We start from the raw sequence: 19,853 nt of genomic DNA on the forward strand, positions 1-19,853 counted from the left end.
TCAGCTTGCAGTTACATCTTCAGAAAGTATAAAACTACGTGAAAGCCATAAATTGAATGGCTTCTATTGAATCACCTGGAAAATGGTGTGTGTTTTGATTATGACTTTTATACCAGCCGTAGGTATGTGTAGTGTGATTTCTTTCAAGTTTTTTAAATTGTAGTCAAAACCACAACGTTTTGGGGCGCCTGGGTGGCGCAGTCGGTTGGGCATCTGACTTCAGCCAGGTCACGATCTCGCGATCCGTGAGTTCGAGCCCCGCGTCAGGCTCTGGGCTGATGGTTCAGAGCCTGGAGCCTGTTTCCGATTCTGTGTCTCCCTCTCTCTCTGCCCCTCCCCCGTTCATGCTCTGTCTCTCTCTGTCCCAAAAATAAATAAACGTTGAAAAAAAAAATTAAAAAAAAAAAAACCACAACGTTTATTAGCCGTTTTTAAGTGTATGCTTTAGTAGTGCCAAATATATTCACGTGTGCGGCCAATCTCCAGTCTCTATACCCCCTGAAAACCTGCTGCCCATTCTTTCTTTTTTCTTTTTCATACATACCCGTCAGCTTTTTCTTCTGGTTCCTTCACGGGCCACGCGAGATTCTTGTTTTTCCTCCAGCTTTGTCGAGATACAAGTGACCAATCACATTGTAAAAGTTTAATGTGCAACGTGAAGATGCGATACATGTGTATGTTGGGAAATGATGGCCACGGTAAGGTTAGGTGCTTCCATCACCTAATTGCCATTTTGTGTGCCCGTGGTGACAGTATTTAAGGCCTTCTCATTAGCAACTTTCTGATATATAATACGGTATTCGTAACTGGTCACTGTGCTGTACCTTAGATCCTCAGAACTTGCTCATCGTGTAACTGGAAGTTTGTACCCTTGGCCAACATCTCCGTCTTCCTCCACGCCCCGGTAACGCCCCTGTTCTGCTCTGCGTTCCCATGAATTCACCTCTTTTAGATTCCACATATGCGTGGAATCATACACCACTCATCGCTTCTTCCTCCCCGCAGCCCCTTGCGACCACCATTCTGCCTTCTGTGACTGTGAATTTGACCGCGGTAGAAAAGGGGAATCATATACAACATTTGTCTTCCTGTGACTGGCTTGTTTCACTTAGCATAATGTCTTCAAGGTTCATCCATACTACAGCACGTGACAGAATTTCCTTCTGGTTTTTAAAGCTGAATAACACTCTGTTGTGTGTACCACATGTCGTATATTCATTCGTTCACCGATGCACGTTAGGGTTGCTTCCACTTCCTCTGCTGTTGTGAATAGTGCCGTGGTGGATATGGGTGTACAAATATGTCTTCGAGACCCTGCTTTGAATTCTCTTGGATACATACTCAGAAGTCAGATTGCCGGATCACAGGTGGAAAGAAAAGACTCGCTTTTCCCTCCCGGAGGGAAAAACCTAGTTCTTCCATGCTGTGTCTTTCTTTCACTTGCACATCTCCTTTACTTTTACACAGAGCATGACTTGCGACCCTTCTGGTCACCAAATGTGTGGAGGGAGGCTTTGCCCCCACCAAGCAATTTTCTGACACCAGTTAGACATCCTGTCGCTTAACTCATTTCGGACACTGTCTACCTGGAAATAGTATAGATCCCACCGGTTAAGGAATCAGTCCCACGAGACTGCTCCCACGCCACTCCAGATGCAAATCACCAGTAGTGGGTCCCCAGGTAACCTGCAACTTCTGTTCAATTTGGCTACAAATTGGAGGTTCCCAGACCCCTCCCAGGTTCAATTATTTTGCTGTATTGGTTCACAGAACCCAGGAATACACTTACTTACTTTACCAGTTTATTAAAGGATGTGATAAAGGATACAGACGACCAGCCAGATAAAGAGATACGTAGGGCGAGGAATGGGAGGGCCTCAACTGCAGGGCCCCTGTGGAGTTAGGGCGTGCCACCCTTCCTGGTGTGGATGTGTTCACCTGCCTGGAAGGGAAGCTCCCTGAACTCTGTACTGTTGGGATTCTATGGAGGCTTCCTCACATAGGCGCGATCGATTGTTAACTCCGTTTCCAGCTCCTCTCCCCTCTCTTGGGCATGATGGAGTAGAGCTGAAAATTCCAAGCTTCTAATCATAGTTTGGTCTTTCTGGTGACCTGCCCTTATTCAGAAGACATCCAGGAATCCAGTAGAACAAAAGACACTTTTATCACCCAGGAAATTATAAGGATTTCAGGAGCACTGTGAGTCAGAGACCAAATATTAGAACAAAAGATGTTCAGTGCCCTTATCGCTTAGGACATAGTAAGAGTTTGAGGAGCTCTGTGCCAGGAACCAGGGATAGGGACCAATATATATTTTCTGTTATCTCGCAGTGCGATCATTCTTTCTTAATTTTGGGGGGGACCCTCATCCATACAGTGTTCTGTAGTGGGCCATGCCATTTTACATCCCTACCAGTAGGGCACAAGGGTTCCAGGTTCTCTGCATCCTCATCAACACTTGTTACTTTCTGTTTTTTGTTTTGTTTGTGATAGCAGCCAACCTAATGGGTGTGAGGTAATATGTCATTATAGTTTTCATACGCATTTCCCTGACTAGTGGTGTCGAGCACCTTTTCATATGCCTTGGAGAAATGTGTGTTCAAGGTGTCGGCTCATTTTTAAAGTCATGTTATTTGGATTTTTTTTTGTTGTGGAATTGTAGAAGTTCTTTATTCTGGATGTCCTCTTTACTATATATATGATGTGCAAATGTTTTCCCTCATCCTGTAGGTTCCTTTTCACCCGGTTGATTGTTCCTTTTTATGTACAGAGGTTTTTGAGTTTGATGGAGCCCTGTTTGTCTATTTTTGCTTTTGTTGCCTGTGCTTTTGGTGTCATGTTCAAGAAATGGTTGCCAAATCCAGTGTTACAAAGCTTTCCGTCCTATATTTTCTCCTAGAAGGTTTATAGTTTTAAGTCTTGAATCCATTTCAAGGTAATTTTTGCTTATGATGTAAGATAAGGCTCAACTTTATTCCTTCTGCTGTGGGTGTCTAGATTCCCCACCACTGTTTGTTGAAGAGACTGCTTTCCGCCCAATGTATGGTCTTCGCACCCTTGTCAAGGATCATTTGCCATACGTGCAAATGTTTATTTCTGTGTTGTCTGTTTTATTCCATTGGTCTATATGTTTGCCTTTATACCAGTACCACACTGTTTTCATTACTGTAGCTTTGTAGTATGTTCTGAAATGGGGAAGTATGAAGCCTACAACTTTGTTCTTCTTTTGGCTGCTTAGGGTCCTTTGAAATTGCAAATGAGTGCTGCTGGGATTTTGATAGGGATTGCCTTGAATCTGTAGATCACCTTGGATAATATGGACATCTTAACAATATTAAATCTTTTAATCCATGAACACAGGAGGTCTTTCTATGTATTTGTCTCTTTAATTTCTTTCAGCAGTGTTTTATAATTTTCAATGTATAAGACTTTCTCTTCCTCAGTTAAGTTTATTTCTAAGTATTTTACTCTTTTTGATGCGTTTATAAACGGGATTGGGGGGCGCCTGGGTGGCGCAGTCGGTTAAGCATCCGACTTCAGCCAGGTCACGATCTCACGGTCCGTGAGTTCGAGCCCCGCGTCGGGCTCTGGGCTGATGGCTCAGGGCCTGGAGCCGGTTTCCGATTCTGTGTCTCCCTCTCTCTCTGACCCTCCCCCGTTCATGCTCTGTCTCTCTCTGTCCCAAAAATAAATAAATGTTGAAAAAAAAAATTAAAAAAAAAAAAAAAAAAACGGGATTGGTTTTTTTTTTTTCAGATTGTTCATTGTTAGTGTATACAATTTTTGTGTTGTGTGTGGATTTTATATCCTGCAATTTTGCTGAATTTGTTTATTAGTTGTGTTTGTGAAATCTTTAGGGTTTCCTATATATAAAATCGTGTCATCTGTGAACAGAGGTAATTTTACTTTTCCTTCTATGCATAAGTCTGATTTAATCCTATAGAGCAGGACTTATTACTGCCTTTTACACATAAGAAAACTGGATAATTTAGTTAGTTTTGCTAGGGTGTGCTGTGCTAACAACCAGCCAATCTCAGAGGCTAAGACAGGAAAGCTTACTTCTTGTTTATGTTATATTTCCCCTGAGGTCCCTGTCCTCCTTCTCCTGGATTCAGGAGGATTCAGGTGGGATGTTGCCATGGTAAAAAGAAAATGTCAGGCACCGAGGTGGCTCAGTTGGTTAAGCGTCTGACTCTTGATTTCAGCTCAAATCAAGGTCTGATGGTTTTGTGAGATTGAGGCCAGCCTCATGGCTCCATGCTGACAGAGTGGACCTTGCTCGGGATTCTCTCGCTCTCTCTCTCTCTCTCTCCCTCTCTCCCTCTCTCTCCCTCTCTCCCTCTCTCCCCCCCCCTCTCAATAAACAAACTTAAAAAAAAATGTCAGGAGTGAAACTTTTTAAAGCTTCTGTTTGCAGGTGGCTCACTCCCACTGACATTTTATTTTATTTCTATTTTTATTTATTTATTTTTAAATGTTTATTTAGTTTTGAGAGCGAGAGAGCGAGCAGGGGAAGGGCAGAGAGAGAGGCAGGCAGAGGATCTGAAGCAGGTTCTGCGATGACAGCAGAGAGCCTGATGCGGGGCCCACACTCACAAACCGCAAGATCGTGACCTGAGCCAAAATCAAGAGTCAGACACTTAACCGACTGAACCACCCAGCTGCCCACTGACGTTTTATTGGCCAGTGCTGTCACATGGCCACCGTGGACTTCACGGGGACAGGATCTGTATTCCTCCCATAGGATGGTCCAAAAGAGAGAGGTCTGGTAGGCAGAGAGAGTGAGTAACTATAATCTGCTCTACCGTATTGGGACTCAGCCAGACCAGACACTTAGAAAAGAATGTACAGTTGAAACAACGATAATGTTACATTAGATGAGACCCTTCAAATCAAGCAGCTGACATGTAGGAAGTTTCACAAAGGTTAACAGTAAAGAAACATTATGCGCCCTTGTCTTTGCTTACGTATCTCTGAACTTCATTCTTAGAAAACTTACCTCTGGGGCGCCTGGGTGGCTCCGTCGGTTAAGCATCCGACTTCAGCTCAGGTCATGATCTCACAGTTCGTGGGTTCGAGCCCCGCGTCGGGCTCTGTGCTGACAGCTCGGAGCCTGGAGCCTGCTTCGGATGCTGCGTCTCCTTCTCTCTCTGCCCCTCCCCTTTCTCTCAAAAATAAATAAACGTTAAAAAAAAAATAAACAATCAAAACACAGAAAACTTACCTTCAGTTACGCTGCTGGCTCATTAAATTACTCAGCACTTACTACCCTCCTTCATCCTGAAGACAAAGCTCCGTGACACTGGCTTTTAGAGTCAGCACATGCTGTCCGTGCGACATGACTCTGGTCTCATCCCGCGGTGATGCCTTACTCATGAGGCTCCGGGAGCCTGACGCCAGGGTGAGGCCTTACCCAGTGACATTGCTTCTGCCCACGTGCATTTATCGTTAACACATTTCTGTGCTGCCCCCGACCTATGTGTTCTCCTGTAGGATATGTGAATTCTGTTTTGTTCTTTTACAACTTTTTCCTCCCTATGTATTAAGATTTAAGTGGCTCAGAGCCAGTTAGGAACCCCTTTTACAAATACCATGTATTTTTATGCACAAAATAGAAGGTAACAGAAAAAGAGCAGGAAAAGCCTGGCGTGGAAGATTAGGGACCCGGGTTATGATCGTCGCCCGTGTGACTCACCACCAATCCTACCACTAGGCAGCAGCATCACTTTAGAGAAGTACGTTCTTCCCCAGACCCCGATTTCCTTATTTGTAGAGCAGAGAAATGGAACTAAATGCTCTTCGGCATTTCTTTTAGGTCTCAAATCAAGTGAACCCTGTTCCCTTATTTTCCTCGGTTAAGGAAAGTATATTCTGATAGTTAAACTCCAGGGCCTTGATTTTTCTTTCATATGAGAGCAGGATTTACTCACATTCGTGTCACTGGTAGGGTTAGGTATTTTATACAGTAAAACAGATATAGTAAAAACTTACCAGTTTAAGTAAGGAAGAAAAGGCCTTTCTGAATCATCGAAATACCTCAGTTATCATCTCCAGTTGCTTTATGCGCTTTATTTTCAGTGCCTAAAGTAACAAGTAGTCTACCAAATCATCGTAGAATTTCTTGGGGGAATTTACTTAAGTACATAGTTGCTGTATTCATATTTTGGATTGTAAGTTGTCATTATTGAACTCAAGTATACTGGAAATAAAGAACACTTAAAATTATCCTTTTGTAATACATTGTCATGATTTTCCAGTCTTCATTGTTAATAATATAAGCATAAACTATAGGATAATCATCCCTGAATTATCACAAATTCAAAATTACTAGCATCCAAATTAATGTAGAAACGAAACCTCATTTCAAAAATGGGTGATAGATTGTTCCGGCATTTGATTGCGGAGAACCATTTTGTAAGCATTTTGTAAATCTAAATTAAAATATACTATGCTAATGCTGAAGAGGGCACTTGGGATATTTCCCGAAAGTTCTCTCAGTCTTAATCTCTCTATTGTTCTGTTTCTGTGTTTACAGTGTCTGTTTCTGTCTGTCTCTTTAACTCTCTCTCTCTAGTCTCACGCGCACATACACACATAGAAATATGGGTTTATTTATATCTACACGCATATATCGTATACATACATGTGTCATAAGGTGTAAAGAAGACGGAGGGAAGTGGATGATGTGAGTGGTATTTGGGAGGCAAAATAAATGGCTGTGCCGATGGATGGATTGGCTATTGGGAGTGAGAAGCAAGAGTTGTGAAGGATGGCTTCTAGGTTTGGGCTTACTTGGCTAGGTTTATGGTAGTGTCGTTTGCTGAAACAGGGAAGGAACTAAGGAAAGGACAAAGAATGAGGTGCCTTTAAAACACTCAAGACCATTCCTGTCTGAAGCTGAGCGGGCTGGAGGTAAATGTTTAGGAGTCATCAGCAAATGAAAGGTAATTAAAGTTGTGGAAAGGGGAAAGATCACTGAACCTTTGAAGAATAAGTCAGTGGCAGATTTGGGGACTATAAATCTGCAAGGAAGATTGAAAAGGAGCAGCCTGAAAGTTAGAAGAAAACCTAGGTTTTCCTCCAGTATGAGAATTCCAGAAGCAAGATCAGGGGAGATTGAGAGGTCAAGTGAGATTAAAAGAATGTCACTGACTGGAGCACCGTGGTGGCTCAGTCAGTTAAGCATCCGACTCTTTTTTGGCTCCGGCCGTGGTCTCACCTGAGTCGGGCTCCGCACTGACAGTGCAGAGCCTGCTTGGGATTCTCGCGCTCTCCCTCTCTCTCTCTGCCCCTTCCCCCCACTGGCACGCACACTCACACTCTCTCGAAATAAATAAATAAACTTAAAAAAAAAAAAATGTCATCGGGTTTGGTGACAGAAGAGTATCATTGGTGATTTTGCAAGAGTTGTATTTTCTTAATGCATCGCCCCGATATTTCTCCACCCCAAACCCTTCCTTGACGCTTCAGTTCATATTAAACAAAGTCTATACTTTGTCACTTGGCGTTTGACAGCCTCATGATTTAATTGAATTATAATTTTAGAGCCTTCTACCACCCAGCTTCAGAACACATACCTGAAAGTCCAGCCAAGCTCCCTCACCCACCTGTCCTTAGCCAGTTGCTTTCCCGTGGTCTTTTGCTTCCCGCTCTTGTCTCCACTGTCACTGAAATCTCACTGGTCCTTGGAGACCCAGGCCAAACAGTACCTTGTTCGTGAGTCCTTCCCTGTCACTGCCCACCAAATAAACGGGCTGTCATCTGAACTTCTGGATACTTTCTTTTCACATCTCAGGTGGTAGATACAGCTTACAAATGCGTTTTTGTTTGTTTTTTTTTTTTAATGTTTTTTTTTTTTTAAATGTTTTATTTTTGAGAAACAGAGAGAGACAGAGTGTGAGTGGGGCAAGTCAGACAGAGAGGGAGACACAGAATTCGAAGCAGGCTCCAGGATCTGAGCTGTCAGCACAGAACCCGAGGAGGGGCTTGAACCCACCAACTGTGAGCTCATGACCTGAGCCGAAGTCGGACACTTAACTGACTGAGCCACCCAGGCACCCCCAAATGATCTAAGGTTTTTATTACTTTGTACTTGACCCACTTACTAAGTTACAAGTTTGAGATTAGAGACTTGTTTCACTAATGTTATAGCTTCCAAAGCATCTACTGTTTTCTAAATAAATGAATAAATTTTAAAGAACATACTTCACAAGAGACAACCTTTATTAGTTACTTTTAGTCACTGCCAAGTACCTGAAGACATGGTTGAAATTTCATTTAACCCTTTTAATAAGTGTATGAAACAGTTCTCCTTTTACAGATATGCAAACTTGTGGTTCAGAGAGGCATATTTTTAAAATACATCTTTGTGGGGTCGCCTGGGTGGCTCAGTCAGTTAAGCCTCCGACTTCAGCTCAGGCCATGATCTCACGGTTTGCGGGTTTGAGCCCTGCATCAGGCTGTGTGCTGACAGCTCGAAGCCTGGAGCCTACTTTGGATTCTGTGTCTCCCTCTCTCTCTGCCCCTCCCCCACTTGCGCCCTGTCTTCTTCTGTCTCAAAAATAAACAAACATTAAAAAAATTTTTTTAAATACATCTTTGGGCTAGAGCTTCTTAATTATATTTAAAGGAGATGAAGCTCAGACTCTTAACTCTAGAGAACAAACTGATGGTTACCAGAAGGGAGCCAGGTTGGGGGGGAACAGGTGAAACTGGTGATGGGGATTAAGGAGGGCGCTTGTGATGATGAACAGCAGCGTGTAATGTATGGAAGTGGTGAATCACTATATTGTACACCTGAAACTAATATTCCACTGTGTGTTAACTGGAATTTAAAAAAAAACCTTTTTTACAAAAATAAAAGGGATGAAGGTCCAAGATTTATAAAAAGAAGGCCTATTAAAAGGTTTCCATCTAAAATAATGTACGTGTGTACATGCATGCATGATGTGCACACAGATATTTTTTTAGATAGCCACAAAGTGATATAGAAGAAAAGATTATTGAAATTTGTCATGAATTTAATGGGAAGCAAATCGTTTTAGGAGACACCTTGTTATATCCTAATTGGCTTTTCCATTGCTGTGACTTAAAGTCCTCTTAAACTGTCTAGAAATTGAGGCAGTGAACTAAAAGTGTATCAGCTCATTTGTAGTTCTCACTTTTTCCTCTTGCGTTGCCTGATGTAATTGTGTGTATGTGATGAAAGAAACGTGCACACAAATTTATTCATGGATAGGAAGGAGTAAAACTTCCTTCCCCATCTGCCCACTAGTAAAAATGTCCTACGACTTTTGTCGTTCCTCTTAGTGTTTATTGTATGCAAAGCATTGCTGTGCTCAGTGTTGGAGAAAGACGAAGCTCTGTCTTAAGGAGCTTACAGTGTGGTGCAGAAAATAGCCGTGTAACATTAACTGTGCTTTCAGCCTGGCAAGTGTGAGAACCACACGACGGGTGTGCTGAGAAGGAAAGCATTAATTTTGGGGAGAGAGGGATGCTCAATTAGGGAGGGCTTTTTGCGAGTAGTAGTATATTAAAATCTTTACAAATGAATGATCTATTTTGAGAACTAAAAGAATAATGGCTTTTCTTTTGTTTTCTTAATAGACAAAGAATGCTGTTCAAGCTTTGATTGATAAGCACCAAAGAATACCAGGAAACATTATGAGTGCTTTGTTAGAACGTTTTCATAAAAAACAAAAGATCAACTCGAAGACGATTTAATACATTTATATTAGTATGTTTGTGTCTCTAGTACTGTCTTCTAAATTTTGTAGGTTCTATAATTAGTATTTTTTAAAAAGAATGTTAATAAGCATCTTTTGCTGAACTTGTTTGTTTAAAATTGTATCGATTTTGCTTTTGCCGTCAATTGTGTCAAAATTAAGCAGTAACTCATTACCTGCCTAATAATTCAGAGAATGGTGTTTCTTTTTATAAATTCCTGATAATGTATGATAACTGTATAGATTTTAAAAACTAGGTTTATTAATAACAGCAATTTAGGCTAAACACACATTCCCAAATAACGCGTCTAATTTCTGTATCTGTTGCATTGGGCTAATTTTGCAAGATGGCGGAATTCAGTACAGCCACTTTAAATTGGAGAAGAAATACTCCTTTATCTGCCCTTCATTCCTTTCCTGACCTTGGGCAAATCACGTAATGTTCTTGTGCCTCAGCAATTCACTTTTTAAAAACATAATAATGCTATGTTGAGGAGTGTTGTTTTAAATTCTTTATATTTGCTGTGACTGAGAACTGTAGAACTGAAATTATAAATGAATTAAACAATACCAAGAATTTTTAGAAGCTTATGTATATATTTGGTCCATAGGATCTTTAAATTATTTCCTTAGGTATGATGTCAAGTTGCCAAGCACAATGAAAGAGGTATACTGTTTTTCAAATTGAATAAAAAAGAAATTCGGAGAAGTAAAATTTCTAATAATTATTCTTTTTTAGTATTATTTTTTAACAAGAATCTGTAGACAGACGATAGAGGGTGTACCGTGCTGTAACATGGCGTTTAATAGTGGCAGGTGGGAATCACGGTTGTGTTCCGCGTTTCATGTAAGGGGCTGATTCTGTAAAACCAGAGCAAGAGAGCTCCACTCTTACTTGGTACCATGGCTTATTCAGTGTGATTTTGCAGTCAGTCACGTGGTGTATTATTGTTCCATAAGAGTATACTTGAATGATGAATTTATGTGAACACAAAGCTTTCTGAAAAATTAATGGCTTTCAATTTGTTGTCTCCTTGAAATCTGAATTTTAGAAGTATTTAAACAGAAGAGTACCAGAAATCAAATGCAGTATCTCCCGCTCCCTTTTTTAGATACTAAATTACCTGGACTTTTGTATAGATTTTTGTATAACAAGTATGTATGTATGATATGTGTGATGTATATAAAAGTAAGCAACATAAAATAAAAGTAAAGCTGAATTACAGTTCATTTTCTTGTGAAATTACATATGCGACATTTTCTTATTTTAAAGTAATTTTTTTGTTTTACTGTTCATACATTTTTCACCCACAATCCTATGTTGACAATCATCTATGTCAGCCACAATGAGTAAACCTTACTTTCTAGTGTAAGAAATATATTTTAATTTCAGTTCCAATGAAAAGAGTCAGTTAATGATTATTTGCAGCTTTTTTTCCCTCTGGCAGTGAGCAGTGTTTGTTTGAAAATCGATAAGTATTTCCAGAATGAATGAATAAATGATTATAAAACAAATGAGAATAATGTTTCGGGGCCACCATTGGGTTTTAAAAATGGAGGAAAGAACGATATTCATTGCTAATGTAGCAAAAGCTATTATTGTTTATACTATGTAAGTTTTACTACTTCAAGCCACGTTGTCTACCCGGAAGCTGTCCTGTCTTGCTCAGGACGAGATCTTTATCTTTGCTGTTTGAATTTAGATGCCATTTAGAAGAATGAGGGGATAGGAGTGAATACAGAAACACAAATAATAATGGAAAGGGGGTGTTGTTCACTCTTTTTGAAGGGAGTTTTTCATAAGCCTGATGAAAGCTAGGGACTCTCCAGAAGCATGAACATGGCATACTTCTATGGGAGATTTTTCATATCCTTTTTAAAAAAACTTAAACTTAGAAACAATATCAAATTTACAGAAAAGTTGCAATAGTAGCACATAGTACTCCCACATACTCTTCACCCAGATTGGCCAATTGTTACGTTACATTGGTTTTATTCTCTTCACCCACCCCTCCTCCTATCTCTCTCCCCCATCCCATGTATATATTGTATAGATATTATATATATTATATATCTGTATAGGTAGATGTTTTCTTTCTTTCAATTTTTTCTTCTCGATTATAAGTCTGTCCATTTATAGCATCATAGAGCAATGACTGGAAATTTATCATTGATATCTAGTATTACCTGATCTGAAGCCCGGATTCACATTTCACCAGTTGTCTCCATATTCTTTATATCAGTTTCTCTTCTGGATGCATGGTTCATAGCAGGATCACGTATTGCATTTAGTTTTACTATCTCTTGAGTCGCCTTTAGTCTGGAATGATTCCCCAGCCCTCCTTGGTCTCGGACGATACTGACATTTTTGGAGAAGACAGACTGTTTGCTTTGTAGGTACCCTTTACTTTGTTTTTCTCTGATATTTTTGTCATGATTTCAATCAGGTTATGCATTATTCCAGAAATACTACATAAATGATGCTGTGCTTTTTCAAGCGTTTCACATCACGAGGCACATAATGTCAGTTTGGTTCATTAGCGATGGTAGTAACTTTGATCACTTGGTTAAAATGGCACCCGCCAGGTTCCTTCCCTGTAAAATTTTCCTTTGTATCGAGTTTATGGAGAGATACTTTGAGACCATGTAAATATATGTGTCTGATCAAACTTTCACCCACCAATTTTGGCATTCTTGAATTGACTCTTTCCTGAAATAAGTAACTACTGTGAGGTTTTCAAAAGTGTGATCTTCTAACTATTATTCTACATTTGTTAGTTGGCATTCTACTCTTCTAATAGAATTTTCCAGTTTCTGCTCTCCCCACAGACTTGATATTATCACTGTGGACTCTGAGATTCGTATTCTGTTTAAAAGATTCTACATATACTTCTAAGTGATTTAAATATGAGACCCTCTGAAGTTTATAGCGTTAGGAACCTTTGAAATAATAGATGTTTGCAAGGGTAAGAGATATGTTTTTGTATTTGTATATGATTACTGTTTTCAAAATATATTTTTGTTACCTTTTTTGGAAAAATGTATGTAACAAAATTTGTCATTTTAGCCCATTTTAAGTGTACAATTCATTCACCTTAAACACATTTACAATATTGTGGAATCATCACTACTGTTCATTTCCAGAACGATTTCATCATCCCACACGGAAACCCTGTATCCATTAAATAATAACTCTCCATTCCCTGCTTTGCTCAGCCCTTGGTAACTTCTGTTCTTTCTGTCTCTCTGAATTTGCCTAATCTAGGTAGCTTATATACGTGGAATCACAATATTTACCCTTTTGTGTCTGGCTTATTTCACTTAGCAAAATCAGTTGAGGTCTTTTCTGCCACCAGATGACATAGTTCCAATGCCAGTTCTTTCATCTCTGGCATCAGCTGGATTTCCTACAACTCCATTCAATTCTGACACTATTGGAGTTAACATAGACTCTCCAAGGTAAGGGCTCGGTCTCCTAAGACTGGCCCCACTTCAGATGCCAGCAGCAAATAGGGCCTCCAGGCTACCCCCACTTCTGCCTGGCCTACTACAAATTTGGAGGTTTCCATGACCTCCTCCCCTTCCATTCCCCCTCCCCAGGTTGGGTTAATTAGTAGAACAACTCATAGAACTTAGGAAAATGCCATACTTATTATTTTATTATAAAGAATACAATTCAGGGACCACCGAAAGGGAGATGGCAAGGTATGGGAGTGGGGGGAGGGGGGGCGGGGTTGTCAGAGCCTCCATGTTCTCCCTGGGTGCCCCCCTTTATAGCATATGATCTGTTCACCAGCCCGGAAGCTCCCCCAAGCCTCATCATGGCATCATTCATTGACTTGTTGGCCACTGGTTGGCCTCTCACCTCCCTAGAGGTTGGGGACGGGACTGAAAGTTCTAAGCCTCTAATCACATAGTTTTTCTGGTAACTAGCCTCATCCTGAAGCTATCTAGCCTTCCCTCATCACACCCAACTAGGAGTCAGCATAAAATAGTTACTCTATCACTCAGAAAATTACCAGGATTTTAGGAACTCAGTGCCAGGAGCTAGGAACAAAGACCAAATTTGTGTGTGTGTGTGTGTGTGTGTGTGTGTGTGTGTGTGTGTGCAAAATCTATCTATCTATCTATCTATCTATCTAATAGATGTGTAAATATATATTTATATATATATATATAATAGATGTGTAAATATATATTTACACATACATATTACTACACCACAGTGTTTTCAAGGTTCATATAGATGTATCAAGATTTCATTCCTTTTTATGGCTCAAAAATATTCCATTGTATGTATATAGCACATTTTGTTTATGCAAAGTGTTGTTTCTACCCTTTGGCTACTGTGAATAGTGTTGCTATGAACATTGCTGTACAAGTAAGTTTCTGTTTGGTTCCCTGCTTTCACTTTTTTTGTTATGTATACCTAGGAGTGGAGTTGCTGGATCATATTGTAATTCTATGTTTCACTTTTTGAGGAGCCACCAAACTGATTACCACAGAGACTACCATTTTAAATTCCCAATAGCAATGCACCAGGATGCCTTTTTGTCCATATTCTCGCCAACACTTGTTGTTTTCAGTTTTTTCACTTATTTTCAGTAAGTGGTATCTTACTGTGGTTTTGATTTGCATTTCCCTAATGACATGATTTTGAACATTTGTTCATGTGCTTATTGGCCATTTGCATTTCTTTGGAGAAATGTCTATTCAAGTCCTATTGTTTTTAGAGTTCTTTATATTCTGGATATTAATCCCTTATCAGTTATATGATTTGCAAATATTTGATCCCATTCTCTGTGTTGTGTCTTTACTCTCTTGATACGATCCTTTGTCGAACAAAAGTTTTTAATTTTGTTGAGATCTAATTTATTTTTTCTTTTGTTGCTTGTGCTTTTGGTGTCGTGTCCAAGAAGTCACTGCCAAATCCAATATGAAGCTTTCCCCCTATTTTTTCTTGTAAGAGTTTTATAATTTTAGTCTTTAAGTTTAGATCTTTGATCCATTTTAAATTAGTTTTTGTGTCTGGTATAAACGTTATGCTTTTGCATGTGGATGTCCAGTTTCCCTGAACTGTTGGTTGAAAAGACTGTCCTTTCCATTTGTGTGGTCTTGGCACCCTTCTCAAAAATCAAATGGTCATATATGCAAGCATTTATTTCCGGACTCTCTATTCTGTTCCATTGTTCTGTATGTCTGTCCATTTGCCATACCACTGTTTTGGTTACTGCAACTTTGTGGTAAGTTTTGAAATCTACAAGTATGAGCTCTCTTTGTTCTTCTTTTTAAAGATTGTTTTCATTATTTGGAGTCCCTTGAGATTCCATATGAACTTTAGGATGGGTTTTCCTATTTATGAACAAAAACTTGGGATTTTGATAAAGATTGTATTCAATCTGTAGATTGCTTTGGATAGTATTGTCATCTTCACAGTATTAGAACAGGAGATATTTTCCATTTATTTATATCATCTTAGATTTCTCTGAGCAATGTTTTATAATTTTGCATTTTATTCTGTTTTAAACAGTTGCTTTCATAATTTACTTTTCAATTACTCATTGTTAATGTATAGAAATACAAGTGACTTGTGTGTTAATTTTGTTTCATCATCTTTGCTGAATTCATATATATTTTTTAAATGTTTTATTTATTTTTGAGAGAGAGCACAAGCAGGGGAGAGACAGAGAGAGGGAAACAGAGGATCCAAAAGAGGCTCTGCGCTGACAGCAGCGAGCCCGATGCGGGGCTCAGACTCACAAACGGTGAGATCATGACCTGAGCCAAAGTCCAGTGCTCAGCCGAGCCACCTAGGCACCCCGTGCTGAATTCATATATTATCCCTAACAGGGTTTTTTTTGGTGGAATCTTAGAGTTTCCTGTATATAAATTCATGTCATCTGCAAACAGATAATTTTACATCCTCCTTCCCAATTTGCCTTTCATTTATTTCTTTTTCTTGCCTAATTGCTTTGGTTAGAACTTTTGACAATATGCTGACTAGATGTGGTGAAAGTATGCATTTTTGTCTTTATATGATTATTTTTCTTGTTCAAAGATGAAAGAATAGATGTGGATCTTCGTATCTCTTCCATGTTGTGTGTTGACTTCTAAACATCAGGCTGGTTTGTGGTATGAGGGTTATTTTGAATTCTAGGTGGCTTTATGGTATTGTTTTAGATCATAATTCAACATCTATGAAACATTTTTTTTTCTGTCTTGGTCATCCCATTTAATTTCCCCCACTTGTCCTGTTCTTACCTCTTCTTTAATATGTGCCATCATCCAGCAGTATTGAAAGCCAAGTACTCATGATTCACTCAAAATCTTTAAACCCTACATTCAACATTATTTCCCTATTTCAGACTGTTGTTTTATAGGTCAAAGAACACATTCATCAACTGGTAGGCAAAATCAAATTCCCAGCAGGAACTGAACTCTCACTTTTAAAGGTAGGCTGGGGGCACCTGGGTGGCTCAGTCAGTTAAGTGTCCAACTCTTGATGTCAGTTCAGGTCATGATCTCAAGGTTGTGGGATCAAGCTCCACATTGGGCTCCGCGCTGGGCGGAGCAAATATGTTTACAGCTCAGCCATACAGTGTACCATGTTGAAATGCAACATCTGGAGTTGATACCATGGTCCCAATATGACCAGAAGTGAGTACGATAAGACTGTTTCTTCTTTTAACCTCGTCACTCTCAACAATGAGTTCCAGATTCACCATCTGATCCTTTTGGCTCATACTGAATTTATGATCAGTACAAAAATCACAGCTTTTTTTTTTTTTTCACAAGAACTGTTTTAAAGCCACAGATCGTGTGCCAAAGGAGGGTGAGATGAAAATGTCCTTCTCTGAACGAGACATTGTTGACCGTCTACCCAGGATCCATTATTTCCTTCCTTTCTTCTTCCGAAAAGAATCCTGACTTTGTTCAGGTATCCTTCCCTCCTCCAGGAAGTTTGTGTATCTCAGGGGATGCTGTCTCCACTTGCAATTCCGAGGATGGCCCAGTTTGTCTAAGAATAATCTCATGTCCTTGATCTGTTAATAATTTTGACCTGGGAGATGGAAGTAGGAGTGAGCCCAGGGTCTTTGGGGAAATTCTTTTTCGTTTTTCTGGGTGAGCTCCCGGAAGTGACCTTTTCTCTCTTTGTTTGGATTTATTGCACATGGATGTGAGTCCTGGATCTGCTGTGAGCTTGTGACTTTCAGCCTGTGAAGAAGCCAACTTCACTGGAGGCCAAGTAGAAAGATTTGCCATTAGATTAAGTCAACCCCCAAAGCCATTCTACCTCTGAACTTCTACTTATGTGAACCAATTACTTTCTCTCGTGTGTAAATCTGCTTAAATTGAATTTTTTATTACTCGCAACTTACATATCCTGGCGGATATGGGGATCAAATGATATAGCGTGTGATTTGTTATAGGCTAGCTTCTTCTCTAACAATGGGGAGTAGCATGGTGTGATGGTCACATGTAAGGGCTGTGTGTTTCAAGTTCCTCAGTACCTTGGGCCTTCCTCCTCCCAGTTAGATGACCTTGCAGAGAATTATTTACCCTCCCAAACCAAAGTTCACCTCTGTGAAAAGCAAGAGTAATACAAGCTCCTGTCTTACAGGTTTGCTGAGAGGATTAGTGGAAATCATTTCTGTAAGGCGTTTAGTACTTTGTGGCATCTAGTTGCACGATTATAAAGCACAAAGTGTAAGTAAGGCCTGGCTCATGATAGCTGCTTGGTACTCAGTAAATATCTGCCATTATTATTTACTTTCCTGGTATGTATGTGCGTATATGTGCAGTTTAACAGTTGGACCTTTGTTAAATGCTTCATATGTATGCCTGTTAAAATTATATTGTCTATTTTACCCTATAATTCCAAGTTGTAATGATCTCTCTGACTCTATCGGCAACATACTGACATCTCTCGCTTTCTTTCGTTAGGCCTTTTAATTCTCCCCCTAAGTGTTGTCTAAATACAGGGAAAACAGTATCTCAGAGAAGTGAACTAACTTGCCAGCAGACTGCTGATGTGTCTACCGAAGGCCTTGACTTTTCCTCAACTACCGTTGCCGCCTCCGGCCTCAGCCCTGCCCGTGGTCCAGGAGGGCTAGAGGCGATCTTGCTCCGGGCTGTGGAGACCGAGCATCAGGCCGAGGCTCGTGGGTCCTGTGGTGCATCGCCATCCTCCTACAGGACAGACGTGCTTTTCCTCCGGCTGCTAAAGACAGAGCTGCGTGTCTCCCTTGGCATTGCCCTCTGCTGAAAGGGCTGCAGCGTCGCCCGAGGGCACACCCCTCCCCAACGGTAGCTCACCGCCAGTGACTAATCCAGGGCGGGGAGTAACATAGGCCTCGTCCCTGTCTCAATTCAGCCTGTCTCTAAAGGGCCGCCCCAGCTCCAGACCTCCCCCGTGGAGTTGGCCCTCACGGTCCAGAGACCGTAGCCCTCTGCGTGCTAACATCCATCTCAGAAACCAACTGCCCGGCTTCTCTGGCTCTGTGCATATACTCTAGTTCCAGCTCTGACCAGGTTCCTCAGACCCTAGTTCTGATCATGGACATCTCAACCCTGATATATATATATTTGTGTGTGTGTGTGTCAGTTCTTATCTTCAGCCCCTGGCACCTGTGGGTCTTATGCCCACCCATCCGCTGGAGCCCTGAATGTTGCCTGCCTCTATGGGCTCCTGGATTTAATATATGGTTCTCCCAGATCTCTTGTTACATTAACTTTCTCCAAAAAAGAATCAAAATCAGGGTTGTATGACTTGTTTTTAGCAAGTCAACACTGGTGTTAGCCGTTTATCTCTTTTTTTTTCTAAGTGCTTATGAGCCACCTGCTTCATCAACAGAGCTAGAATTATCTTAAGCAGGGTGTCTGTGAGTTAAAACGATGCACGTCGCTTTCAGTATCGGCATTTTCTTTCTTTATGGGGCCGGTGTTCTCAGAATCCACCTCTGCCCCTTCTTGAAAATTAAGACATTCATTCAAGGTCCCCCGGAAAATTTTGGTCTCTGTACTGCTGTCTAAAATTCCTTGGCTGTTCGTAATTATAAATTCTAATTCATCTGGCCCTGGAGATTTGAAAAATCAAAAGCAATTAGAAATTACCATGTTTTGACCAATGTATTTTAAGCATCAATTCTTTTAAAGAAAGCTTATTTATACTTCTCTAGTTCTAAGGTATTTTTTTTTAATTTTTTTTTTTTTTTTTTTTTAATTTGTGAGAGAGAGAGAGAGAGAGAGAGAGCACGAGCAGGGAAGGGGCAGAGAGAGAGAGAGGGAGACACAGAATCTGATGCAGGCTCCAGGCTCTGAGCTGTCAGCACGGAGCCCGATGTGGGGCTCGATCCCACAAGCCACAAGATCATGACCTGAGCCAAAGTCAGTCGCCCAACCGACAGAGCCACCCAGGCACCCCTAAGGTATTTTCTGATGAAGAAAACCAAATCTAAGTTAAAAGTGAGTGGTTTTGCTGTGCTATTAAATGTTTTTATTACCTAACATTCTGTTAGGAAACAGTTTAATACTCACTTCCTGGTTACCTGCCATTTACTAAACCCTTTACAGACATGACTTCATTCTACCAATCCTATGAGGTAGAAATCATGATCCCTTATTACAAAATATATGAAATGGTCCCGTTTCTACCGAGAAATAGAAACGTAGGCCCCCAGAGATGAAGCAACTTGCCCGTGGTCATGTCACGGTTGGGAACAGAGGGGAGAATCCCGCCCCCGCTCTCCCTGTCTGTCTCAGAGCCTGCCCCTTTCCTCTTCCACACACTGCTCCTCACTGGGCCCCAGCCCCACACATGGGTCTGTCCTTCTCTTCGTGCTATTTAAAAGGCTCTCTCATTGTCTGTGATGGTTAATTGTGTGTGTGTCAACTTGACTGGGCCTCAAGGTTGCCCAGATATTTGGCAACGTTATTCTGGGTGTGTCTGGACGAGATTAATGTTGGAAATGGTAGACCGAGTAGAGCAGATGGTCTTCCCTAATGTGAGTGGGTCTTACCCAATTTGTTGGAGGCCTGAATAGGAAGAATGAAAGGTGAGGGAAGCAAGAATTAGCTCTATCTGCCTGTTTTTGTGCTGGGCCAAAGGTCTTCTGCAATAGGACTGAA

General features: G+C 40.6%; 1 protein-coding gene across 12 annotated transcripts in view; it reads left to right on the forward strand.

The window, feature by feature from the left end:
* TMEM68 (transmembrane protein 68) overlaps positions 1–19,853 on the forward strand; it is a 70,360-nt gene that overhangs the window by 33,009 nt on the left and 17,498 nt on the right. For 7 of the 12 annotated variants that reach the window (XM_045455221.1, XM_045455224.1, XM_045455228.1 and 4 more), the window contains one exon: positions 9,607–10,950. The exons of 2 other annotated variants lie outside the window; for them this stretch is intronic. In XM_045455221.1, coding sequence (XP_045311177.1) covers positions 9,607–9,723 — 117 coding nt within the window. In that variant the 3' untranslated portion in view covers positions 9,724–10,950. Of the gene's footprint in view, positions 1–9,606; positions 10,951–19,853 lie in introns of those variants that run through there. 3 more of the 12 variants (XR_006706702.1, XR_006706704.1, XM_045455227.1) reach the window with 2 other exon arrangements.

The sequence above is a fragment of the Leopardus geoffroyi genome, chromosome C3 (assembly GCF_018350155.1).
Source record: "Leopardus geoffroyi isolate Oge1 chromosome C3, O.geoffroyi_Oge1_pat1.0, whole genome shotgun sequence".
NCBI classification, from domain to species: domain Eukaryota; kingdom Metazoa; phylum Chordata; class Mammalia; order Carnivora; family Felidae; genus Leopardus; species Leopardus geoffroyi.